The 27436-nt window shown below is 43.4% G+C and overlaps 1 protein-coding gene across 1 annotated transcript in view; it reads left to right on the top strand.

Annotated features, from left to right (window-relative positions):
• Window positions 1–6002: 6002 nt before the first annotated feature.
• Window positions 6003–27436, top strand: part of LOC129332715 (lipase member M-like) — a 31190-nt gene continuing 9756 nt past the window's right edge. The window contains exons 1-6 of the mRNA XM_054983941.1: window positions 6003–6041; window positions 7586–7679; window positions 8369–8383; window positions 14245–14253; window positions 17712–17910; window positions 22933–23042. Of these exons, the coding sequence (XP_054839916.1) occupies window positions 6003–6041; window positions 7586–7679; window positions 8369–8383; window positions 14245–14253; window positions 17712–17910; window positions 22933–23042 (466 nt within the window). The remainder of the gene's footprint in view (window positions 6042–7585; window positions 7680–8368; window positions 8384–14244; window positions 14254–17711; window positions 17911–22932; window positions 23043–27436) is intronic.

Here is a 27436-nt window from a genome sequence, read left to right as displayed (position 1 = left end):
TTAATTTAATTCTTCAACACCCAAAGTAATGTTCCATGATCAAGTATTAATTCCTAAGAGACTTTAGTGACAATGGAAGGATAATGTCTTTGTCCTGAAAATTTGTGGGTGAAATCTTGCATAGAAAAAAAAAAGTCATTTTCAGACTTCCTTCCCGGATTGACACTACCTCCTCCTTTCTATGATCATCACTGTCCCTGTTGCCACCTCCCCCTCCTGTCATGATAGTATCTCATCATCATAGCCCTCCTACAGCCCATCTCCTCTGCTGGCTATGCATAGCATGACTGTGATGTTGCAAGATCTCAGTCAGCATTTTTAAAAAGCAGCAACTATGTGTACCAGCACACTTACTGCTTCTCCAATTTTGTGGACTTTCAAAGCTTCCTGTTTTTTTCTTTTTGTTTTAGTATATTTTATATCCTTGGGGGTCCTCAGTTTGTAAAAGCACCCTCCCTAGATAAACATGGCCCCAGTGTGTGGATTGTTTTGATCTACATTTAGAGAACAGCACTTTTCTGAAAAGGGGAGCTCTTACAGACCCAGTGCAAGAAAAGAGGAATTGTTATCCAAGTAATTTTACAAATTATATATTCCAAAACATTTTCCAGTCATCTTTATTAAAATCTACAAGGAAATAAGGTTTTGGCTTCTGAAAGACAAATATTTTTGAGAGCACTGCAGACAGAATTTTTGCTTTAATACAAAATTCTGAATATTGGATTGAAGAGCAAAAAATATATTTCACACAGCATTTCCAAAGTAATAGTGATTGTAACAAGCATCTCCTATACACATATTAGATTAATGCTTCCTGCACTCCACCGTGGGCCAATTTTTGCCTGTTTGGGGCCAAAATTGAGGCTGTTTGGCACCGAAATTGGCCTGCTGAGCAGTGTGGCAGCACTGTTGGGGCAGTGCGATAAGCCCTGGAGTGCTCCTTTGCTTTACAGCAAGATAATTTCAGCCCAAATGGGCCCATTTCAGCCTGCTGTGGAATTGTGGGAATGCTTCTGAGAGGGCCATGGCAAGCTCCTACATTTCACAGCAGGCCAATTTAGGCCCCAAACAGGCCCAATTTGGCCTGTTTGAGGTGAAATTGGCCTCATGTGGTGCAGGAGCATGCTGCACCACCCATGAACATGCCCAGGGAGGCACATTCCCCCACCTTTTCTTCTGCTGGCCAGGCCTCTACAGGTGGGAGGAGGGGATCCCCCTCCCCCAGTGGGGGATTGGCAACCCTAATACCAGCATATGCTACAACAAAAGAGTTAAAACATAGGTACTTATTTACATGGCAAAACTTAAAATTTTAAACTAAGGTGATACAAAAGAAGTGGAAGAAGGAAGTAGAAAATCCATAAAGAGTACATAAAATTACAGTTTGGCTAAAATCCTTACAGAATTAGCAAAATTTAATGTTTCCTTATGTTAATTGAGAGAAAAATGCCCACTTTAAGAGTAAACAGGGGGGGGGGGAAATCAGCTAATAAAAATGTTATACATTCCTCATCAGAGTAAAAAAAGTTTACAAGAAATTGGTTCAGTAGTTTATTCTGGATGGACTCAGAAGAAACAATGTAGAACATAGTGTACAATGTCCTCCACCTGGTTAAGAAGACCACATGGGCAGAGGTGTTGTTCCACTGGTATTTTTTGAAATCTGGCCAATAGATGTTCAGTTAGCATAGTCTGGAAATGAGTATCCAAGAGTAAAATCTTCCCAGAGTTAAAGAATATCAACAAAACTATCAATTGGTTCTAATGATTTTTTACATTTTTTTATGTTTTAAAGTGCCGAAGTGCGAAAAGTGCTTCTCTACTATATCATTTATTCCTATTTACAATCTAATTAACCGTGTACTATATTAATCTATTCCCAACTATAAATATATCAATAACGTACAAACTAGAGATGGGAACAAACTGCATTACGAACCTCAAAAACCTACGAAAATGATGATCGCACGATCGTGACCCGGCGGTTCGTGATTGTTCGGAAGAAGCCTGGTTTGTTGCATTCGGGCGTGGTTCGGGAAGCCAGGCACCAGCAATCTATTCCCCTGGCAACAGAGCCAGGGGAATGCCTGAGCTCTGTCTGTCCTCCTTCTGTCGCCCTGGAAACCCAAATGGAAGCCCAGCTTTCCTTGATCAGCAGGGCTTCCTTCCAACCACGGAGCTGCAAAGCAGTTACAAGTTGGAAGAAGACACCCAGGGGAGGGAGGGGGAAGGGGGTGTTCTGTAGCCATGGGCACTCCAATCTCATCCCTGCAAACCCTGATAGGCAGCTCTGATGGCCAAACACAGACCTTCTGTGTTGCTGAATGGGACCCATGCTTATAAATAGCCATGGGATCCCAGGCTGGGTTTCACTTTCTGCTAGCAGTGGAGTGGGACAGAGCTCTTGCTTGCCACTTGCTAGCCTTTGGGGAGAGAGACAGAGTACAATTGAGCTTGGCTTTGGGGGATAGGGCTCTATCTCCTCTGGTTCCAGGGCTGCTGCCTGGCTCTGGGGCCAAGCTCAGTGGGCACCTCGGCTGAGGGCTCACATTGATTATTGATCAGAGCCTGATCGGGTCAGGTCTGTGGGAGTGGTGGGCTAGGGCTCTAGTCCCTCCTTCCCTCTGGTGCCAGGGCTGCTGCCAGGCCCTGGGGCCAAGCTCGGTGGGCACCTTGGCTGAGGGCTCACATAAGTGCCTGATCTGTTCAGGTCTGTGGGAGCGGTGGGCTAGGGATCTAGTCCCTCCCTCCCTCTGGTGCCAGGGCTGCTGCCAGGCCCTGGGGCCAAGCTCGGTGGGTACCTCGGCTGAGGGCTCACATTATTATTAATCAGTGCCGGATCTGTTCAGGTCTGTGGGAGTGGTGGGCTACGGCTCTAGTCCCTCCTTCTCTCTGGTGCCAGGGCTGCTGCCAGGCCACGGGGCCAAGCTTGGTGGGCACCTTGGCTGAGGGCTCACATAAGTGCCTGATCTGTTCAGGTCTGTGGGAGTGGTGGGCTAGGGCTCTAGTCCCTCCCTCCCTCTGGTGCCAGAGCTGCTGCCAGGCCCTGGGGCCAAGCTCAGTGGGTACCTCGGCTGAGGGCTCACCAAATGATTCATGTTATTATCACAATCCTAATCATTTTTATTGTGATTCTTATTATTACTATTATTATTCTTAGTCACTGTGCTTGTTCTGCCCAGGCATCTTGGTGTGCTGGGCTATGGCTGTAGCCCCAGCCTGTGGTTCCAGTGCTGCTGCCGAGCCCTGGGGCCAAGCTCAGTGAGCACCTCAACTGAGGGGTCACACTGTGTTATTAGTGCCTGTTCTGTTCAGATCTGTGGGCATGGTGGGCTAGGGCTCTAGTCCCTCCCTCCCTCTGATGCCAGGGCTGCTGCCAGGTTCAGTGGGCACCATGGCGGAGGGCACACAGAGTCATCTCCTTTCCTGTCCTTCTAAAATCTAGTTTGGTGGCACAATGAGTCTTCCTCTCGTGTTTGCTGCCAAGGGTGGTTGTGGGGTGAAGTGTGATTACAGTCCTCCTGGTTCAGTTGTGGAAAGCAGTTTTGGGTGTGGCTCAGGGGACGCAGGGAGTCCTCCCGCTCCCCCCAAATCACCTATGTCGGCTGTGGAGGCCCAAGAGGTCTTTGCGCAGGAGGGAGAGAATCTCTCTCAATATTTTGAGGAGAGGTAGGTGGGCGATGGATCCCTGGAGGAATGGTATGTGTGTTATGAATGATTCCTCCCGTCCCCATCCCAAACTCTTGGTGGTGTCCCTTCCCGCAGTCCATCCCTCACCCTGTCGTCTGTGTCCAGCCCCGCAGCACAGCCTGTAAACGTTTGTCCTCCTTCCCCTGGGACAGTTAGTGGCCGGCGTTACAACGCCTCCATATGGAAGCACTTTTGGGCCCTTCCTGATGACCCCTGTGTGGTGTGGTGCTGTGGCTGTGATGTCCTGGTGCGCAGGAGCAAACCCCCAAAGCATCTGTCTTCGACGGCCCTGACTTGGCATCTGAAGAGGCACCACCTGAGCCTGTCTCCCTCCTCACTCAGTGAAACATCCATTGGGGGGAGAAAGGGAGCCACAAGCTCTTCTGAGCGGGGGTCAGTGGGAGGATCACTTTGCCCTGAGGGTGATGCTAGTGAGAGCAAAGCGCTCTGGCAGGTCACGCTGGCAGAGGTTGTTCTCTCGGGGTCTGGGACAGCGCAGCTTACAACCTCAAGGCTGATGGCTCAGGAGGCAGCTGCCGCTGCACTGTTCCTCAGTGGGACCCTTGGGTGAGGACCCGCAGTGGCTGGGGGATCAGACCCCCGGTCTGAATGACACGTCCTCTCCCTCCCATGCCAGGAATACCAGCACGCTTCCCTTTGGCCTGGCAGTTGTGGGGGGATCTTCCCACTTACCCCCCACATGACAAGTCCTCTCCCTCCCATCCTTTCCGGCAAGGCAGGAAGGTGGGTGATGCTGCTGATGGCAGCCTCCTTTGGGCACTTAAGCAGCAGCTCAGGAACTGTTGCACATATAGTTCAGCTGCATGGTGCCCCCATCCATTGCAAACGCAGAGCCCTCTGAGCAGGGGGGAATGGGTCACTTGAATGATGTCATTCCCACAAAGGCAGGAAGGTGGCCGATGTCAGCTGCTGCTGCTGCTGCTGTCCCATTTCCATCTCCCCCTCTCAGGAACCACTCTGACCCATCCAAACAATGCCTCCAGTCCTGCCCATCCCCTACTTTCCGCAAAGGCAGGAAGGTGGATCAAGTCAGCCCCTGCTTCACGAGGGACTATCCTGTTACTGCTCCCTCCTTGGTTACACAGCTCGGTTGCGCTCGCGCAGTCGATTGTATTGTGCACGGATACAATCTGTTGACAATGTGGCAGCACCCCTGTCAATGGGACTGATGGGACCTCTTTCAGCTGGGTGGGAATGTGTCCTGAAACTCCTGTCCTTTCCATCAAGGGAGAAAGGTGTGTACTGTTGACCGCTGCCACCGCACTGTTCCTCAGTGGGACCCTCAGGTGAGGACCCGTGGTGGCTGGGGGATCAGGCCCCCGGTCCGAATGACACATCCTCTCCCACCCACTCCAGGAATACCAGCACGGTCCTCTTTGGCCTGGTGGCTGGGGTGGGATCTTCCCACTTACCCTCCACATGACAGATCCTCTCCCTCCCATCCTTTCCAGCAAGGCAGGAAGGTGTGAGCTTCTGGCTGCCACCGCCGCACTGTTCCTCAGTGGGACCCTCGGGTGAGGACCCGCGGATGCTGAGGGATATTCTTCCTCCCCCTCCTCATGATGACATGTCCTCTCCCTCCCATCTTTTCCAGCAAGGCAGGAAGTTGTATACTGTTGGCTGCCTCCACAACACTGTTCCTCTGTGGGACTTTTGGGTGAGGACCCACAGTGGCTGGGGGATATTCCCCCTCCCTCTCCTCATGATGACAAGTCCTCTCCCTCCCATGTTTTCTGTCAAGGCAGGAAGGTGTGTACTGTTGGCTGCCTCCGCCACACTGTTTCTCGATGGAACCCTAGGGTGAAGACCCGCAGATGCTGGGGGATATTCTCCCTCTCCCTCCTCATGATGACAGGTCCTCTCCCTCCCATGTTTTCCGTCAAGGCAGGAAGGTGTGTACTGTTGGCTGCCTCCGCCACACTGTTCCTCAGTGGGACCCTTGGGTGAGGACCCTTGGATGCTGGGGGATATTCCCCCTCCCCCTCCTCATGATGACAGGTCCTCTCCCGCCCACTCCGGGAATACCAGCACACTCCTTTTTGGCCTGGCGGGTAGGAACATGGGGGGTGCTGCTGGCGAGCAACCAGACCCCCCGCTCCCTGAGGGGAGGCGGCTCATCGGGCCTGCCTGCCAGGCCCGGCGGCTGCCGTCATCACCCACATTCCTGCCATCGCACGGAATACCAGCATGGGAAGTTGAAGTGATCTTTGGTGTTTGGAACACAGGCACTATACTATAAAGTAAATCTCTTTCACTCTCTAAAATTTTCCATATTTTGTAGGTTCTCCAGGATGTGGCTGTTGCTCATTATGATGGCTTTTCAAAGGACTGTGAGTCCAGAAGTTAAAAGTAAAACAGAAATGAATCCTGAACAATTTATGAATATTGTAAGTACTGTGATATTTTACAGCTCTCAAAGAAATAAACTGTAGTAGTGACAGCTTATCCCTAATTCAAAATTTATTTGATTGTTGTAGTCGTGTGAGCCACTCTACTCCACTGTGGAATGAGAACTGTATCCTCCACAAGAACTTCTAATTATGTAAAGGCGTAGTTCATGTGCTCTGGACTTTCATTCATATACTTTGCTGCTCCCATGGACTGGTGTCAATGCTCCATATTAGATATGAAAATAAATAGTAACTGGATTACATATTTAGGAGTAGTAATTACTTCATAATAACTTTAAAGCACTGATTATAGACATTAAATATAAATTAGATTTATGGCAATTTTTTTAATTTGTCTCTGCTTGGAAGGGTTAACACAAAGTGATGATTATGCCCAAAGTGAGATATCTATTGGCAAATATTTCTGTTGTAATCTTGAACAATACTAAGAGCGGCAGAAATTATTGATGGATTTTGTTTAGAATAAGAAGAAACCTAGGATAAGCCAATTTATCATGCAAAAAAATAAAATAAAAAATGATGGCTTAGCTTTTTCAAACATTGGAAAGTATCATGATGATGCTGTGAACTTAGTGAGGCTGCCCTATTGGTTTTATGATTATAATTGTGGTAAAGATTCAAATGAAATTGTTGTCCAACTATCCTGTGTCAGAATGCTGTTACGTTTTATCTTGTGGGTGAAAAAAGAAGACAGGAAAAAAGTTTGTGATTTATAAATAATCTTTTAGGCTGTTGGGATAAGTATAAAAATAAATGCTCATAATATCTCTCCTTTGGCATCTGCCATTAAGGGACCTTGATAGGACTCAAAGGTATCAGTTTGGTTCTCCTTTTAAGTGTGAAAAAGCTGGGTTAAATGTTTATAATTCTCTTATAATGGCAAACCACTCTGTAAAAAGTCTGCCAAGAAAACGTCGTGATGTGATGTCCCCCCATGGGTCAGTAATGACTCAGTGCTTGCACAGGGGACTCCCTTTACCTTTACCTTTAATGGATAGTAAAATAGTGCTTTTTGTAGTAGTTGTTCTAAAAGTTCAGGTCTAAATCATAATATACTTATGCTACCTGAAATATTTTTGCTAAACAATATTTCTTATGCTGAGAAACAATTTCATATTATTTAGCATCTTATCACTGTTACAAGAATAGTATTTGCAAGATATTGAGAGAATGGTGATGTCCAGAGGTTAAAAAAATAGTCTGATAAAGTTAAATAAATGTTTAGTATAATTAAATGAACCTTATTACAAAGAGGAAAGAATTTAACACACTATTAAACAAAGTGGTCTTTTTGGATAACTTATATTGAACTGTAAGTTTAAAGTATGTTATTCTGTAAATTTTGATTAGTTTGCTACCATATAATTTGTCCTTCCTTGTATAAACCAATAATAAAATAAAATAATTTTTTAAAAAAATTGTTGAACAATTTGGGCCTAACATTTGACTTGGTATCCTTGCAGAGTGAGAAAATCAAGTATTGGGGCTATCCTTCTGAAGAATATGAAGTGCTTACAGTTGATGGGTATTACCTGACTCTGAACAGAATTCCAGGAGGTAAAGATACTGGATAAAAATACACTAAGAGATGCAAAACGTATTAAAGCTCTGCTTTGTGCTAGACCCAAAATATGTTATTAAATATTTTACTAAGAAATAATATTGCAGAAGAACACAGTGAACTCTTTAAATATATGTCGATGGCGGCGAGAGTAGTATGTGCAACAAAATGAAAGGTGGAACTTTGCCCAGACGTGACTCAATGAATGAATAAAGCGGGCTCAGGGAGGGTCACAACATCATAAAACCACAGTCATAAAACAATAAAATCAATACATATCAATCTGGCTAGGCACAACGGATCTCATTAGACAGTGAAGCAGAACAAAACAGGCAAGGGACTGGCAGGATAGTTCACCAGCTCCTCAACCATTCTCATAGACTTGGCAGAACATCGCCATTTTATAGGCCTGGCAGAACTGTAATAAGTCCCACAGGGCCTGGGTCTCAACTAGGAGAGCATTTCACCAGGCCACAGCCAGAGCCAAAAAGGCTCTGGCCCTGGTTGAGGCTAAGTGAACATCCTTGGGGCCAAGGACCACCATCAGATGTTGATCTGCAGAGCATAACACCCTCCGGGAAACACAGAGGGAGAGATGGTCCTCCTGAAGATATGCAGGTCCAAGTCCATTAAGGGCCTTAAAGGTTAACACTAATACCTTGAACTTGACTCAGAATTCAACCAGGAGCCAGTGCAGCTGGTGCAATACAGGTCAAATATCTGTCCTAAATTGGGTTTCTGTGAGGACCCACACCGCTTCATTCTGGACCAGTTGCAGATTCTGGGTCAATTTCAAGGATAGCCCTGCATAAAGTGAGTTACAGTAGTTCATTCTGGAGGTGAGCATTGCATGGATCACTCTAGCTAGGTCATGGGCAGAGAGCAAGTTGCCTGACCTGCCGAAGATAGAAAAACGCAAATCTGGCAACTGAAGAGATCTGTGCCTCCATTGACAAGAAGGCATCCAAAATCACACCCAGGCTCTTTACCATTGATGCAGGCATTGAAAGCACCCATCTAAGGTTGGAAGACAGATTCTTGAGCTCAACAACTCCTGACCCAGATACAGGACCTCTGTCTTCACAGGGTTCAACTTCAGCTTACTCTGCTTCATCCATACAGTCACAGCATCCAAAGCCCTGGCCAAAACATCCAGGGCAGCATCCCAGTCCGAAATTTCAGGCTAAACTGGGCAAGGGGGCCCCTATAGATATTAAATTGCATTGGGGAGAGAATTGACCCTTGAGAAATACCACATACCAGTGAGTTCCTTGGTGACATCTGCTCTCCAAGCACCACCCTCTTTCCCTGATCGTGGAGAAAAGAGACCACCCATTGCAAGGCAACCCCATGTACCCATATCAGCGAGGCAGTGGGTCAGAAGGTCATAACTGACCATGTCAAATGCTGCTGTCAGATCCAATAACACTGATCCACTTTGATTCAGATGTGAAGGTGACCAGCGCTGTCTTCATCCCATGGCCAGACTGAAATGGATCCAGGACCGAGGGATCATTCAGGAGTACCTGCAGCTGCTCCTTCACTGCCCTCTCAATCACCTTATCTAGGAACAGGAGATTTGATGCTGGGTGGTAGAGATGGGCACAAAATGAACCATGGGACAAAATTCTGTATGGAATGGCTGGTTCATTTGCACCAAAACATGTGTTCCATGGGAACACGTGTTTACGGAACAAACGGATTTTTCCAGCCATTCTGTGGCCAGGTTCAGTTTCACAGACCCGTCCCAGTTTCAGCCCATCGGCTGAACCCAGCATGGGGGCTGTGAAACTGACAGCACCTATGGAGGAGAAAGGGGCTGTCAGTTTCACAGACCCTGAGCAGGGTTCAGCTGATGGGCTGAAACTGGCGCGGGGTTTGTGAAACTGACAGCCTCTTTCTCCTGCTGCCCAGGCTGTCAGATTGACAGTTTCACAGACCCTGCGCTGGAACAGTGTGGGGTCAGTGAAATGACAGCTTCTTTCTTCTGCTGCCCTGTGGTGGAACAGTGTGGAGTCTGTAAAACTGACAGCCCCGGCAGCAGGAGAAAGAAGCTGTCATTTCACAGACCCTGCACTGGTTCTAGTGTGGGGTCAGTGAAATGACAGCTTCTTTCTTCTGCTGCCAGGCAGCAGAAGAAAGGGGCTGTCTGTTTCAAACGCCCTGCATCAGCTTCAGCAGTAAGTGCAGGATGATTGAAATGCCACGGAACAATGAACCACGAACTGGGAAAAGGTCCAAAGTTCGTGGTTCAATATTCCATGGAATGCTACGAACCACAAATCATGTGGTTCGGGGTTTTTTTTGTTCCATGCCCATCTCTCCTGAGTGGTAACAGGATGGATTGGTGGGGTCCAAAGATGGCTTCTTCAGAAGGGGCCTTACCACTGCCTCTTTCAGTGCTCCAGGGAACATGCCCGAGCTCAAAGATAAATTAATGATCTTCACCAATGGGACCTGAATTTCATCACCACTGGATTTAACCAGCCATGATGGACAAGGGTCCAAGGGGCAAGTGGTAGGCCTCACAACAGTCAGGGTCCTGTCAACTTCATCCTAGGAGAGGCAGCTGAAGTTATCTAAAACCAAACCAGAAGATGGCCAAGTTCACTGTATCAACCGTGGCCAGAACGTCCTGGCAGAGGGACAAGATTTTACTCACAAAAAAAGCTTCCAAAGGCCTCACAGCTAAGTTCCATATCGACACTTTGTCTTTCTCCCTGTGATAGGGAGAAAGATTGAATTATTCTAAATAAATAAGCAGGGCAGGAACTTGCGGATGCAGTGGAAGCAGCATAAAATTCCTTTTTGATTGCTTTCACTGCCATCTCATAGGCAGTGTTGTATAAGTGTTGTATAAGATGAACTTTCCCCTTCATCCCAAGTATGCTGCCACACTCGATCTAGCTGTCTCAGCTCCCATTTCATCTGTTATACCTCCTCTTTTTTTTTAAAAATTTTTTATTGGGTTAGGATCAATTATTTTCACATTACAATCAATTCTCCCATTTCCCAATTTCTAACCCCCTCCCTTTCCCCCCCTTTTTGTTGACTTCCAATAGTTTTCCAACCCTTTGTCCCTTTTCCCTTACTCCTTTTATATTCCTCTATCTAACAAATATATGTTCTCCCTTTATTCTAAGCAATAATTCTTTAACTATTTTTGATACTCTGTACCCTAACTTTGAGTCCCTTTTTCCATGTTGGATAAACAATTTATCCCCTTTTTCATAATTTCAAATATTTCTATAGATCATAAACCATATAAACCATACATTCATATAAGTCAACCAATTTAACTTATGGTCTATGTGTTACTCATTCTACATATCTTCTTCTTTCTGCTTTAGTTATATTTAATTACATTACTGTTTTTGTTCCCCTTCAATTATAAATCTATATAACTATCATCATATAATATCAATCAATTTGACTCATATATATCTTCAGATAAACTTATTCAGTTTGGTACATTATACAAATTTTACCAAAAATAATATTAATTAGTCAGACCTTATGATTAACCCTTATAGTTAATTATTTTCTATCAATATTCTATATATTATTCTACATATAATCTAATGACATAACTGCTTAGAAATTTTCGTTTACCTCTTCTCCCCCCCGGATAAGTCACCCCCCTCTGCGTTTTATTATATTTCAATAGTTCTCAAACTGCCATAGTTCTCCTCCCACCTCCCAATTCTTCACCAAATATTGTTTCAGCTTCTCCCAGTCTGTGTTGAACTGTCCTGGGTCAAGGTTTCTCAATTTTCTTGTCATTTTGTCCATTTCCGCCATATACAGCAATTTGTAAATCCAGTCTTCAATAGTTGGCACTTCTTGTACTTTCCATTTTTGCGCATACAAAAGTCTAGCTGCTGCTGTCATGTAAAATAACAATGTCCTGTGTTGAGCTGGAATGCCCTCCATTCCCAAGTTCAGTAGCAGGAGTTCTGGGTTCTTATTAATTTGAAATTGTAAAATCTCACTTATTACTCTTATTATTTCCCCCCAGTACTGCCTAGCTACCTCACACGTCCACCACATGTGATACAGGGAACCCTCATGTTTTTTACATTTCCAGCATTTGTTAGAGGTGTTCAAATTACCTAGCGCAATCTTCTTTGGTGTCATGTACCAACGATAAATCATTTTGCAAATGTTCTCTTTGATATTAGTACACGTCGTAGTCTTCATTGTAGTCTTCCACAAGTATTCCCATGCCTCCATTGTTATTTCTTTATTGAAATTTATGGCCCACTTCACCATTTGTACTTTAACTGTTTCATCTTCAGTATACCATTTCAACAGTACTTGGTATACCTTAGAAATTTCCTTCTTGTCATCTTTTAAAAGTGTCTGCTCTAGTTCCGAATTCTCTGTTCTTATACCTCCCTTTGCAGAGTCCGAATTGTAGAGATCTCTGATCTGTCTGTACTGAAACCAGTCATAATTTGGTGATAACTCGTCCTGTGTCTTTATTTTAAGTTTAGAAGATTCTATTCGGGTTATCTCCTTGTAAGTTAAACACTGTTGCTCAGTATCGACAGCTCTCGGATCTATTACCTCATACGGAACCACCCACAGGGGGGTTTCTTCTTGTAAGTAGTCTCTGTACTTCTTCCAGGTTGCATATAGGCTTCTCCGTATATAATGATGTAAGAACATCGAATTCGCTTTTACTTTGTCATACCATAGATATGCATGCCATCCAAATATTTTTTTATATCCCTCTAGGGCCAATAATTTCTTATTCTTCAGCATCATCCAATCTTTCAACCACACTAGGCAGATTGCGTCGTAGTAAAGTCTTAGATTGGGCAGTTGCATTCCGCCTCTTTCTTTTTTTTTTTTTGAAAATTTTTTATTGGGTTAGGATCAATTATTTTCACATTACAATCAATTCTCCCATTTTCCAGTTTCTAACCCCCTCCCTTTCCCCCCTTTTTGTTGACTTCCAACAGTTTTCCAACCCTTTGTCCCTTTTCCCTTACTCCTTTTAAATTCCTCTATCTAACAAATGTATATTCTCCCTTTATTCTAAGCAATACTTCTTTAACTATTTTTAATACTCTGTACCCTAACTGTGAGTCCTTATTTCCATATTGGATAAACAATTTATCCCATTTTTCATAATTCCAATTTCAAATATTTCTATAGATCATAAACCATATAAACCATACATTCATATAAATCAAGCAATTTAACTTATACTCTATGTGTTACTCATTCTATCTTCTTTCTGTTTTAGTTATATTTGATTATATTTGATTACATTAGTATTTCTATTCTCCTTCAATAGTAAATCTATATAACTGTCATCATATGATGTCAATCAATTTGACTCATATATATCTTCAGATAAACATATTCAGTTTGGTACATTATACAAATCTTACCAGAAAGAAAATATTATTAGTTAGTCAATCCTTATAGTTAACCCTTATGGTTAGTTATTTTCTATCAATATTCTATTTGTTATTCTATATATATCAATCTAATAACATAACTGCTTAGAGATTCACGTTTACCTCTTCTCCCCCCCGGGTAAAGTCACCCCCCTCTGCATTTTATTGTACTTCAATAGTTCTCAAACTGCCACAGTTCTCCTCCCACCTCCCAATTCTTCACCAAATATTGTTTCAGCTTCTCCCAGTCTGTGTTAAACTGTCCTGGGTCAAGGTTTCTCAGTTTTCTTGTCATTTTGTCCATTTCTGCCATATACAGCAATTTGTAGATCCAGTCTTCAATAGTTGGCACTTCTTGTACTTTCCATTTTTGCGCATACAAAAGTCTAGCTGCTGCTGTCATATAAAATAACAATGTCCTGTGATGAGCTGGAATGCCCTCCATTCCCAAGTTTAGTAGCAGGAGTTCTGGGTTCTTATTGATTTGAAATTGTAAAATCTCACTTATTACTCTTATTATTTCCCCCCAGTACTGCCTAGCTACCTCACACGTCCACCACATATGATAGAGGGAACCCTCATGTTTTTTGCATTTCCAGCATTTGTTAGAAGTGTTCAAATTCCCTAGTGCAATCTTCTTTGGTGTCATGTACCAACGGTAAATCATTTTGTAAATGTTCTCTTTGATACTAGTGCACGTTGTAATCTTCATTGTGGTCTTCCACAAGTATTCCCATGCCTCCATTGTTATTTCTTTGTTAAAATTTATGGCCCACTTCACCAGCATTCCGCCTCTTTCTTTTGCATCTTGTAGAACTTTCATTTTCACTCGAGGCTTCTTGCCTGCCCAGACAAAATCTGATATTTTCCTCTGCCATTTTTCAAACTGCATCTGTTATACCTCCTCAGTATACCACGGGGCTAGTCTGGTACAGGGGCAGAGAATGCAACAGGGAGCAACTTCATCAATGGCTTCAGAGAGACAAGCATATCAGTCCTCTACCAGCACATCCAATGAGCCACCAGGGGGCATCGGCTCCCACAGAGCATTCCAGAACCTGAGCGGATCCATAAGTCTTCACCGGCGAGCATAAATCAACTCACTGCCTATGCAGGGTGGGGGAGTTGGTGCACCCAAATGGGCCTTCAGTACAAAGTGGTCTGACCATGGCACTGCTTCAGTTACATCTAGGTCCATATGTATCCCCATCCCAAAGATCAAATCAAGCATGTGGCTTGCCTGATGCATGGGAGCTGCCACAATTTTTGAGAGTCCTAGTGCTGCCATGGAAGACACTAAGATTGCAGCCTGTGAGGAAGTGTTGTCATCAGCATGGACATTGAAGTCACCAAAAACTAATAGCTTGGGATACTTCAAAGCGCAGCCAGCCACTGCCTCCAGCAGGCTCAACAGGGTAGCTGCTGGTGTGCTAGGTGGCAGATACACCAGACAGCCAAACTCTTCACAGCACCCCCACCAGGACTACACAATCAATGCCAGTGATCTTTGGTGTGAGGAGCAGCCTGAAGGGGAAAAAAACTCATGTGAGTATTGCTACCCCTCCTGGCCAGCGATCCAGGACTGATGAAGAATCAAGAAGCCTGGGGTGTGTGTGTAGCTCAATCATGTTTCACCCTGTCTCACCCAAGTTTTAGTCACACATACCAAGTCCACCTTAGTTGCTGCAAAATAGTCCTGCAGCATATGGGTCTTATTATTAATGGACCTGGCACTACACAACATCAGTGTCAGGGAGAAGCATGGAATCCTAACCCACTACTAACATATCTCAGAATAGGAAGAAGGTTGGAAGGGCTCCGAGCTGACCTGTATCTCCGTGTCCTTCCCTTATAACACCTAGTCCTACTGCCATACCTTCCTCGTCCCAGGACTGCTGGAATCCCTGACTCCACACTGGTCCCTTACCAAAGTCTACTCCACTCTGCCCCAGACGGAGCAGCTTTCCTAGTAAGCAGCAGCACAGGCAGCTTCAGCAGGCAGTTCCTGGCAGCAACTCCTTTCAATCCAGAGCAGTCAGGGAGCGGGACTGAGCAGGTGGAGAAACTGAGCCCTTGATGGAGCAGCTTCCCTGCTAAGTAGAGCCCAGGCAGTTTGCATAACACGCCAATTTCAGAATTTCAGGAAAAATGGAAAGTCTTTTTTGATTATATGGCTGAAAGATAAGTTTTTTCTTAATATGTTGAATATAAAACAGCGCGTATAATATATTTTAACATAAATAAGTGGGGAGGGGGGTTGAGAAGAGAAATATGTAGTTTTAATAACCTGCTATATAATCTGGTTTTGATATATCTATCCTTTAATGTTACTTTTTGTGATATTATTATGTAGTTTTAATAGTTTGTGACATACTTTGTTTTTGATATTATGTTTACTATCTAATGTTACTTTCTGTTATATAGTCTGCTTTTGATATTTTTTATGCAGTCCAATGCTAATTTCTATATTGATCGATATAGATATAGATATAGATATAGATATAGATATAGATATAGATATAGATATAGATATAGATATAGATATAGATATAGATATAGATATAAAGAACTGATATATTTGGCTTTTTTCACGCCCCAGATACGCCCCAGCATATCTGCCATATTTCATGCTTTCTGTTTCATGTGTGTTTTACTCCAGTACCTCTGAGGGAGTGCAGAGGGAACTAGAGTTGTGTAGACCTGTTGCTAACTGTTTCTTTTTCAGGCACAGTGTTTTGATTCCTAGTTCCTGCTGAGCCTGGGAATGTGTCCTTGAAGCTACTACAGAGACTGAGTAGTGCTCCTCTCCTTCCTCTCTCCCTGCTTCCCAGGCGAAGGGCACCTAAACTCCTAACGGACTTTCTTCCTCCTGGGGGAGGGGACACTAACCTATAATTGAACTGACTTTCCCGTTTTTAGGCATTCCATAGAATCATAGAATCATAGAGTTGGAAGGGGCCATACAGACCCTCTAGTCCAACCCCCTGCCCATTCCAGTCAATGTTACAGTATCTTGAAACTAGTATCTTTCCTTAATAAAATCATCTTTAACTTATGCACTGGAGTGATGCAGTGAAGTGACTGGGGAAATACCTGGCAAGACCTGACAGTTGGCCCTACATGTGCAAATGCAAGCTGTTCTTTTCAAAGGAGTGGGGGCAGGAAAACGAGGCTCCAGGGAAGCTATTTTTGCACTTAACCAGAAGCAGCATCAATAATTAATCCACCACCTAGTCTAAACCACTGAGTTTTTTTTGTTAAGCACAATATAACACACAAAAACACAACAATGGACCTGTAGAAGGCAAGTGTTTTTGGGTAGGACAGCAGCAGAGGGTCACTCCCAAGTAGGAGATTGCTTTAACCAGAGCACTGCAGTAACATTGAAAACAATCCTGCTTCATGTTCACCTCTTCTTTTTCTATAGTGCTAGTAACTTATTACCTTTGCATTCTGCTATCGCCGGTTGCTGCTAAGTTTCCTCGTTCTGTAGTTTTGTTCTCACAATGAAGGGCATTTTCATACTCAATGTACTGCTGGAAAATGGGGCATTCTTGCTGCCAAATTTCTCCATCATCCAAGTACAAGCAAGCAAGCAGAATGATTAACTGAATTCCTCTCCTGACCTGCCCCCAAAGACCTATGTTTTCCCCATAAGTTTTCCTTTTGCTATGTGGGCAGGCAGTATTATTTTGAAAGGTTGGTGTAGGTATGTTTGCCATATGATTCAGAAAAAGAGAGAGCCCTGAAAGACCATGGAAGCAATCCTAAACAGATCTACTCAGATTTAAGTCCCATGTTATTCAATTATGCTTGCTCCCAGGGAAGTGTCTTTAAAATTGCAGCCTATGATTGAAGTCTCCCTTCCAAATGTTTCCAAAACTGATAGGAGGGGAGCAGTCTCCTCTTGTGAGGATGCAATTAACAGGGAAGTGGAGAATGCCATTTTCCAGGTAGTGGTGAGGGATGGGGGAGATCACTCATGCACATTGGTCTCATTCTTTTTTTCAGCCAAGAGAATTACTTAATAGCATAAAGTCTCTCTCCCCTTGGACTCTGACTGTTGAATGCTATTCAGAAAAAACAAGATAACTACCCTGCGAGACAAGCTCAGTGCCTGCCAGTACTCAATGTACTGCTGGAAGATATGAATAGAAACGAACACACACACTTTTTGGTGGGAGGAACTCGTTACAATTTAGTTTCCCAGATTTGGTTCAGGGTTCCAGAAGTTGCTTTAATGAGCTGAACCTGCAATTTCTGTGTGTATTTTTGGCTCTTTTTTCCCATTATGCACACCCCTAAGTATCTAAGTGTACATGTGTCTCCATGACACACTTTAACAAGAGGTGAGACCTGGGTTTCTCCTTTACAGACTGCCTCCTCCTGTAGTGTCTCCTGAAGAAAATTTTTAAAAGGGGAAAGAAATGTCAGGATTTGATTATGTCCGTTGTTTTGGGAATGAGTATTCTACTCTGAGCTTCCTAGACAAGACGTGATTTGAATGTTACTTCCTCACATTCAAACCCAACATTCTAGCTGCTGTGGTTCATGTTGTAGAATTCTTAATCTCATGGTGTGTTACAGCTTTTTAACTTAAAGTTTTCTGCTTTTAAGGATCAAAGGCAGCTATACTGTTGATGCATTGCCTGTTAATGGAAGGCAGTGTCTGGGTAGCAAACTTACCCAACAATAGCCTGGGCTTCATGCTAGCTGATGCTGGATATGATGTGTGGATTGGAAATAACAGAGGTAATTCCTGGTCTAGAAGACACCAACACCTTACAATTGACCAAGAAGAATTCTGGGATTTCAGGTAATTTCATTTGACTACTACAGTACGGAACATTCAATTTTATTTTTTTTTAGTTCAAACCCTTACAGAGTTTGAGTGTCTTATTAGAAATACAGATGGTAATATAAAAGGTCTTATATTCCATATTTATAAAATCCTGGTGAAGCAGGAAACAGAAAAAAGGAAGAATTGCCAAGTGCTTTTGCAAATGGACTGCCAACACAGAATCCAGGAAACTGAATGGCCAAAAATTACAAATGCTCCAAATTATAAATCAAAAATTTTCAGCATGCGTTTTAATCCATTAAAGGTTTTAAACAGATGGTACTTAGCCCCAACCAGGCTTCATGGAATCCATCCAACTATTAGCCCTAAATGTTTTAAGGACTGTGGTCAGGTGGATAATTTTTTACATTGCTGGTGGCACTGTCCAATTATCCAACTATTTTGGGGACAAATTTTTAATGGAGATAAAGAAAATAATGAGGTGTAATTTGCCAGCCATACCTGAAATGGTTTTGCTATCTGACTCTCCAATGTTGAATTGCTCCAAAATAAAGCCAAATTAATTACAACTCTCCTAGCCATTGCTAGAACTACAGTTGCGAAAAAACAGGAGAAACAGAGCCCGACACTACAAATGCGGCATAATGGCTTGTGGGAGCATTTCATTCAAAATAGAATTATGATTCATTCAACTAGGCCAAATTTGGAAACATATCAAAGATCTTTCCAAGAATTTTGGCTCTAAGTGGTGGATTATCTTGTTCAACAAGAAGTGGTTCCAGCAAATCCATACTTTAGAGATCTGATTTTTTTTGACATCTGGGGATTCCCTAAATGCCTGTCCAATGTTTATTTAGCAACTATGAGAGTCTGAAGGGATTCAGTAGGTTGTACAAGTCGCTTATTTTGTCATTGTCAGTTTTTGTATCCAGCAGGTATCAGTGTTGACACCATGTCAAACACACCATGTTGTACAATTTTTATTAATAATTTTTTTGGGAAAAAAAAGAATTTTGGGATCTCAGGTAATTTCATTTGGCATGACTGCAGTGAGACATTCAATTTTATTCTCTCTGAGTTCAAATCATGTTCTTCTTCAACAAAGTTTAGTGCTATTTTGACACCTTTGTTACTTGGCATAAATGTTAATATCTTTGAGGGATGGGTACTGAGAAAATTTCCATTTCAGTTTTGTATCCAGGGTTTTTGAACAAACTTAGTTCTGTTATTGGTTTGTTTCTGGTGGGACATTGCCAATTTGGATCAGATCTGTTTGGATTTTTTGTTATCATGAGTTTTGGTTTGTTGTGTGCAGGCAAGGCAAGTGTTGGCTGCACATGCACACCTGCACGCTGTTCTTTTCAAGGGGGTTTGGGGAAATGGCTGCTTTTGTACTTCATGGCACAAAAATCACACAGAACACTAAACTGCCAACCTACTGCACTTTTTCTCAAGTACACCATATAGCAGAAAAGCACCCTAAATGTTTAAGCACCCCCCCCCCCCGGCTCTTCAGATCAGTGGATAGATAAATCCACAATTACACCCAGCATTACAGTGGCCCTGACTCCCTCTCAACTCCCCCAGCACCAGGCATATTGGACCATAAGGTACAATGACAAGCAACTGTGTACTCATGTCTTGTTGGGTCCAGCTTAGGCCAGCCAAGGAAAAAATGTCTGGCTGCAGTGGCTGGAGGGAGAAGAGTGTGCAGGAGGATGCAGAATTAGCAGCAACAGTCACAGCCAAAGAAAGAGCTACAGGAGGCAGATTGGCATGGGCTGAGGAGAAGGAGGATGAAGAAGAGAAACATGACTCTTCAAGACTCTTCCTGCCAGAGGAGCTCTGCACTGGGAGAAAGGAGGATCTTCAGAATTTCAGGATGATGCTGGACCTGCTCATAGTAGAAGAGTGTTGGGACCATCCACGTGGTAAGAAGTTACTAAAGTGACACATTCCCCAATGACATCTTCCCCTCAATGGGCTGCTTGCTGGTGGGTGGAGTAAATGAATCCTCCCCTTCCAAAAATGGAAGACAGAACCACCCCCTCAATGAACCACCCCTCCTTCTCCAGTTTCCTCCCGTTGGTGTATGCATGCTGAAATTGGTTTGTTTGTTCGTTCCAGCAGGGGAAAGGCAGAGGGGACTTGTCCTGCTGATAGTCCATGAGAGGGTGCTTAGAGCCAGAAAACGGCTGTAGAGTAAGTTCCTTCCTTCCTTCCTTCCTTCAAAGGAAACCCTTTCACTCAAAATTTCCTTGTTCACTCTGAGTGGTGTGTGGGTTAAGGAGAAAGGAGGGGGCTCCTCACTAGTTTGTAAAGCCTATGAAAACCTTTGCCCTTTGCCACTTTTACCTTCCTGCTACCTCTGGTTATGACAGTCTGTGTGAAAACAGAGTGTGCTGGAAGTTTATGCTGTGCTTTTCTTTAACAGGTACCTCTCTTGTCTTGCACACAGCACCTCCAGAGCACCTAGAAGAGGATGAAGCTGAGGTTGAGTGGACCTTGGGGAGTGCTGCCTTGCTGCCTGGAGGCACCCCTCCAGGAAGCAGTGCATTCATTGATGCCTCTGGGGCAAGCGGTGAGAATGGTTACCAACAGCACAGGCTGAGGCCTGCTAGGCCCACCCTCTTCCACATCCTCATCGACTTTTCAACTGAAACATGGAGCAGAGACTGAGTGATGGTTCAGGTTTATTGTGGTTGGTCTTGTGCAGTTTTGTTTATTAAAAGTGTTTGTTTCTTGTTTGCAAAGGTTTTGCAGCGTGACATCATGAGGTTTAGAAACTTGTCATGGTGGCCTGATTACCTTGATATATGAAAGGCTTGAAGTGGGAGCCAAGCCTCCTTTTAGTGTGATATTTCTGGAGTAAATTAGTTGGTGTAACACGCCGCAGTCTGAGGTGCCAGACCCTTTCCCTTACCAATGCAGAGTCAGCACAAAATTAAACATTTAAACATTCAGTAATGGTTTATGTAACATTTTAAAAACTACATATGAACTTCCTTGAGAACAGGCATATGAGACACATAGTTTGGAATAAAACAACAACATCAAATCAAAAAATCCCACCCTGCCCCTCTTCAATATCCACCTGCAGTTCTGCAGAGTATTTCACTGCCAATCAGAGTATTTCACTGCTGTTTACTGTACAGAAGAACTGAAAATGAGTAAAGCAGCATTCTGGATACAATCAAAAGATAGGCTACATTCCCTTTAAGGATGCTTCTTCAGGGCACTTGTTGAGGAAACAAACTATGAGTCCAGTGCTATACCTTCAGCAGGAAATCCTTATCCTGCCTTTTTTTTGCAGTCCAGTTCTGTACTGGAGGTATACTTCCAAGCTGGGTGATGGGGAAGTGTTACTTTAATGACTTGGAGGAATGAGGTGGTCCACCAGTTTTGGGATGTTCTTACTGGCTGAGTGACTACAATTACCTCCAAACCCAAACATCAGGCCAACATGACTTCTTGTTTTTAATTATTTATTATTTATTTATCATTTATTTTATTTTTAACCCGCCCTTCTCGCAAGCGGGCTCAGGGTGAGGTACAACATTGATTAAACTACAACTTAAAAGCAATCGTAAAAACAGCAACAGATAAAATACTGTACCCCTTTCGGGGCAACCAGCGTGAATGGACTCTCCATACCTCTTGTAGAGGGAGATCGGTGGAAGGCTTGGCAATGATGGGCTAAAATTAGCCTCCAACATATGCCTGGTGGAACATCTCTGTCTTACAGGCCCGCCTAAATGATACAAGATTCTGGCGGGCCCGAGTGTCCTCAGACAGAGAGTTTCACCAGGTTGGGGCCAGGACTGAAAAGGCCCTGACCCTGGTAGAGGCCAGCCGAGCCTCCCTAGGGCCAGGGACCACCAGTAGATGTTTTACGGTTGAACGAAGTGCTCTCTGGGGCACATACAGGGAGAGATGGTCCCTTAGGTATGCTAGTCCCAGTCTGTTTAGGGCTTTATAGGTCAAAACCAAAACCAGTCTGGATTGAACTGCTGCAGGAATGAAGTTCCACCTGAAATATGAAAAGGAGCTTGGTCAACAGATATGTCAGTCACTTGCCATTCAACACAAGTCATCTGCCTGTGTCTCCTTCCAGAGTGAGGGGAAGTTTTAGAGAAATTATACTGTATGAGGGAAACACACATAGCAAACCTCTCTGGGATGTACAATAGTGGTGAAGCAGATGGACAAGGGCAGCCACTGGATGGTCTGTCTGGAAATAGACCAACAGAAATTTATTACCACTGGGACATCCAGGAGCCTTCTCTCAGCAGCAGCAGAACAACAATGAAAATGGAGGTGATGGTGATCAGAAAGCCCCCCTTACCTGTTTCTCTAGAAGAAGGGATGTTTCTCTTGCCACTGACATGGGATCTGCAGTGGGAAGAAAAGTTGCAAGTTAGTGTAAACAGAACACAACATGTGGAACAGGAAACGTTTAGCAGCAGGGCAGGTTTGTTTAATGAATTGGTGCGCATCATATAATTTTTGAACCAGCTTGGAATATGTGCAATAAGGTTAGTGAAACTGTAACCATAACTGGGGGAAAAAAACAGAAAATCCCCTTCTTTTGGGTGAGCTGGAGTGCATTTCCAACCTGTCTGATTGGCCCACCAGCCCCATTAGCATTTGTTTTTTCATGTCCCCACCACTGGAGCTCCTGCCATCTGACAGGTTCAGCCAAATACTGTGAAGGCAAATACATGCGTATGTACTCAGAAGTAAGTTCCACTGGACTCAATGGGCCACTTCATTCAATCAGCAAAATCTAGAGGTAAAACTATTTCTGTGCTGCAGGACCTCAAGGAACTGGTTAAATGAGATATTGTCTGGGCCTAAAAAAGCAGTGTGTTAAAGAGAGAGGTTCATATTAGCCTATGAACAGATAAATCTGTGAACTCGGTAATGTGTGAATTTGCTATTTAAGTATTTTCCTTTGTTGAGCATATTAATATACTAGTGCAGCACAAAGATCATGATGAACACACTTCACAAGCATTTTTTTTTTTACATTTTCAGTATCCATGAAATGGGCATCTACGATCTTTCAGCCATAACAAACTTTGTTCTGCAGAAAAGTAAACAGGAGAAAATATATTATGCTGGCCATGCTCAGGGGAGCAGCATAGGTATGTACATTTACCAGTGCAGAAAAGGTATCTTTTATCTGTTGTTGGTACATCTGCACTCTAGTCTCTATTACCATAGAGACTTCCTGTTTCTTCCTGTTTTTCTCCCCAGTTCTTTTGAGACGACGTTTATCCCAATCTTTTTCTGAAAGTTGAACCACTTCTCCCCCATTCATCTTCTTTCCCCTCCTCTCTTGATTTCATTTTCCATCATTTTAAAATCATCACTTTCATATTGCTATATTCATATATTTTTGTAATAATAGATGCAGCTTGTTCTCTGAATTCCCGGCTTTCATTTTTAAAAAAAACTAAGAGCCAAGCTACAACTGATGAATTACACTTGAATGGCAATTGGCAAGTGAACAGACTCGTGTATTCCTCCCTGTTCACTTGCCATTCACTTGCACTCCACTTGATCATTATGTGGTCAAGTGGAGCGCAAGTGAATGGCAAGTGAACAGGGAGGAATACACGTGAGTCTGTTCACTTGTCATTCAAGTGTGATTCATCACTTGTAGCTTGGCTCTAGGGGCCAAGCTTCAAGTGACAAATGACACTTGCCTGGCAAGTGAACAGACTCACGTGTATTCCTCCCTGTTCACTTGCCGTTCACTTGTTCTCCACTTGATCAAGAGGAGTGCATGTGAATGGCAAGTGAACAGGGAGGAATACACGTGAGTCTGTTCACTTGCCAGGCAAGTGTCATTTGTCACTTGTAGCTTGACCCTAAGTCTCTACTAGCCCCTTCCATTTTGGAGATATGCCTTTTCCCTTTTATCTCTGCAAAGGAAGAGGCTAGAGACTTTTTTTTAAAAAAAGCTGGGAATTCAAAGAACCTGTTGCACCTATTGTTATAATGGTATATTGATCTAGCAATGTGAAAGTGATGGGGTTTTTTTAATTGCAAAAGCCTTGGTGGCTCACAGTGCAATCCTGTGCAGAGTTACTCCAGTCTAAGACAATTGATTTCAGTGGGCTTATATTGGAGTAACTCAGCATAGGATTGCATTGTCAGGAGAGAAGGGATGGCTGCTTCTGCTGCCAGAAAAAGTGGTGCAGTTTGGAAGAGCCCGGAGCTGCTGCTCTAGGCTCCATCTCTCCAGAGTTCTGTTTGCCCTGCTGCTGCTGGCCTCTGTCTCCTTACTGTAGATTGGCCCAAGTAGGGTGCTCTGGTGTGGACCATGGTTGGGGGACTTAGGGATGAGTAGTGGAGTTGCTCACCTTTGTACTCCCTGTGCGAAGACAGGCAGTATCTTTAATTTTTTTAAAAATTCAGCCTTTACATAGACATAGATGTAGATGTAGACATAGACATAGATAAAAGCATGCACAAAAATAAAAAAGGTGTTTGTATGTTGTGATGTTACCTGTGATGCCACTGATGACACAATCACCTTCACTTGAAAATCTTAATTGTTTAAAACAAGTGAGGAAGAAAATAAACCAACTCCATAAATGCAAAAATGCAGAGGAAGGGTAGATGTGTGGAAGAACCATGCCTAACCCAGTTCCAATGCTTAGGAATCTACTGCTAAGAAAATCAGGAATAAGTCAAGCATGTGAAAAGCCCAGTGCCTGCTATACACTGCTGACACCAGCTCCTTCCAGGACTCCCAAACCTCAGCCTTGAGCAGGACATTAGATTAGATTCATATCCCACATATGATATTTCCTATTGTACCCATAAATGGTTTATGTACACTTGCTCTTAGAATTTTTGGCTCTTAACATTTTTTTTCTAAACACTTGTCTTGCAATCAGAATATTTTCATGTATTTTATCACCATCTAGAGCCTTAAGCTGACACCGAGAGGCTTTCAATAATCCCAAATTGCTTTACCTGAAGGGTTGCCAACCTCCAGGTGGGGCCTGGAGATCTCCTGAGATTACAACTGATTTCAAGAAGACTATAGAGATCAGTTCTTCTGGAGAAAATGGCTGCTCAGCAGAGTAGACTCTATGGCATCCTACTGAGGTTCCAAATCCTGCCTTCCCTAGACTCCACACTTGGGTTGCTAGGACTTCCCAAGTCAAAACTGGAGTCAAGGGGGTTGGGGAGATGACAGGTACTTACCTGCAGTTGCACATGTGCCCATGTCCCCCAGTGATCACATCATTTCCAGAGCAACCCAGAAGTGATGGGTTACACCAGGGGCTGATACCGTTAAACATCACCCCTGGCACGGCCGATCGCTTCTGAAGTTGTTCTGGAAATGACATAATTGCTGGGGACGTGCACATAAACACCTATTTCAGCCACATGGCTGTCAGCCTATCTCCTGTTCCTGGATACCTTTCTCCCTACTGCCAGGTATGCAGTGGTGAGGGGTGACAGCTGGGGATGGGGTGGGGAATCCTCTGCCTCCAGTGCGATTCAGGCAACTCTAGTCCACACCCAAATCTCCAGGAATTTCCTAACCCAGAATTGGCCACCTATTTGACTACAGTCTTTTTCTAGTGTTCTTATTTTCTCTATATAGTCTCCTCAGTTGGTACTTTTTTAAAAAAAAGAAATGAGGCCTATCTTCTAAATAGGCCTGTTACAAAGGCCTTGCCAGTTTGAGATGATAAAATCCGAGGTTGAATGTCTTGTATTAATTTAAAAAAAACCCCTCATCTCAATTTTCTTACCAAATTCCTTACTGTCATAAAAATTATTTAGCTGTTACTTGTTTAGCTATTACCTGGATTTTCACTGAGCTAAATATCTAATGGCAGAACGGTATAATCTGAATACTTAGAAAGACCAATTTTAGAAGATTTAACCCATTTTACCATCCGTTTTGAAATGAGAAACTTCAGTTTGAGAGTGTGCTTTATGAACACTAAAGAAGTCAGTTGGATGAAGTTTACACCAGATATTAATTAATTTAAAGCCTGTTGATCATTCTTTGATTTTTTTTTCTTTGGTTCTTCCTTTCTGCATTACTGGTGGGCCCAGCCATTTGGTCTATAAAATCTGAATGCAAAGTAGCTTTGTATTTTATATCCCCCATAAACACAGGGTATTTTTTAGGCAATGTGTGTAAACATTACAAAATGAGTTTTTAAACAAATATACTATTATTAATATTTTTTAAAGATGCTAAATGGAATCTCTCTTGTTTTTCAGCCTTTGTTGGATTTTCAGTATTGCCTGAATTGGCTTCAAAAATTAAGATGTTCTTTACCTTGGCACCTTTATATACACTTCAATATGCTATAAGTCCCATTTTACAGTTGAAATGTTTGCCTGAAATAGTGTTACAGGTTTGTATGCAATAACACTTTATTGTTGTTGTTATTACTTGATATCAATTTTGCTACCTTCTCCCATTACGGGTCTTATGTAGGATTACCAGTTGCCCACCTCTGGCGGGCAATCTCCTGAGAGTTTGCCCAGTTGCCTGCTGACCACTGGCAATTTGCAAGAGATGGCAAACCTCCTGGAGTTTGCCCACCACCAGCAGACAACTTGCAAAAGCATGCACTGGGTGCATTCCCAGCAGGGTGTGACAACAATGTCACTTCCTGAAGTGATATCCTTGCACTAGCAGTGGGTATCCTCCTGTTCTTTGCTGGGGCCCTTTTTGGCCCAAACAGGCTGGAAATAGCCCTGTGTGAAGCACGGGAGCATGCCCATGGCCGGTATGTTGATGTCACTTCCAGGAAGTGACATCATCACACTACTCTGGGAATGCACGCACACAAGAAAGCTTCCTCAGATAAGTCCTAGGTCGTCCCCCCCCCCCGAAAGGACCTGGGACCTGGGAACCGTAGTCATATGAGTGAGATCACACATGTACGCACACAGGCCCCAACTTGGATACTGTTGGTAAGCATTTCCCCCTGCTTTCCTCATAGCATAGTGGTGCTTCTGTACACCTCTCATCATCATTTTTTCCCCATACCTACTTCCCACAATGTTTTGGGAATGTTTGCAACAAAGCTGAGGCAGCCCGCATGTGTAAGGGAAAGTCTAAATCTCCCTGGTCCCACTCACATTGGTGCCATTTTCTCTGTCCCAGTTTCCCATAGCAATCAGATTGTCAGTTCAGATTTGTTAGAACATTTAGAAAGAGAGGAGGGAGATTTTCTGGGGTTGTAATAGAAGCAGCAGGAACCGCTAGCTGCTGACAACTGTTATATTGTATCACTGTACCATTATGAGAGGTTGGGATTATGAGTTCACATGTTAAAAACAGTATATCCCTGTGTTTGACTCACTCCTATGTTGTTACACTTGTAAATAAAAATTAACTCTTTCCCCCCCTCTGTATAAACCTGGCTATCTGAATGCATGTTGGCCCAGGCAAAACAACTCACACACAAAAATTATTTTGGTCATGACCAATGTATCTACTTAACTAAATGGTGGCAGCGTGTCAAAGAAATAAATACTATGTTCCCTT

The sequence above is a fragment of the Eublepharis macularius genome, chromosome 6, assembly GCF_028583425.1.
Source record: "Eublepharis macularius isolate TG4126 chromosome 6, MPM_Emac_v1.0, whole genome shotgun sequence".
In the NCBI taxonomy this organism is placed as follows: domain Eukaryota; kingdom Metazoa; phylum Chordata; class Lepidosauria; order Squamata; family Eublepharidae; genus Eublepharis; species Eublepharis macularius.
Note: the sequence above shows the minus strand (reverse complement) of the source record. Positions and strands in the feature narration are given on the sequence as shown.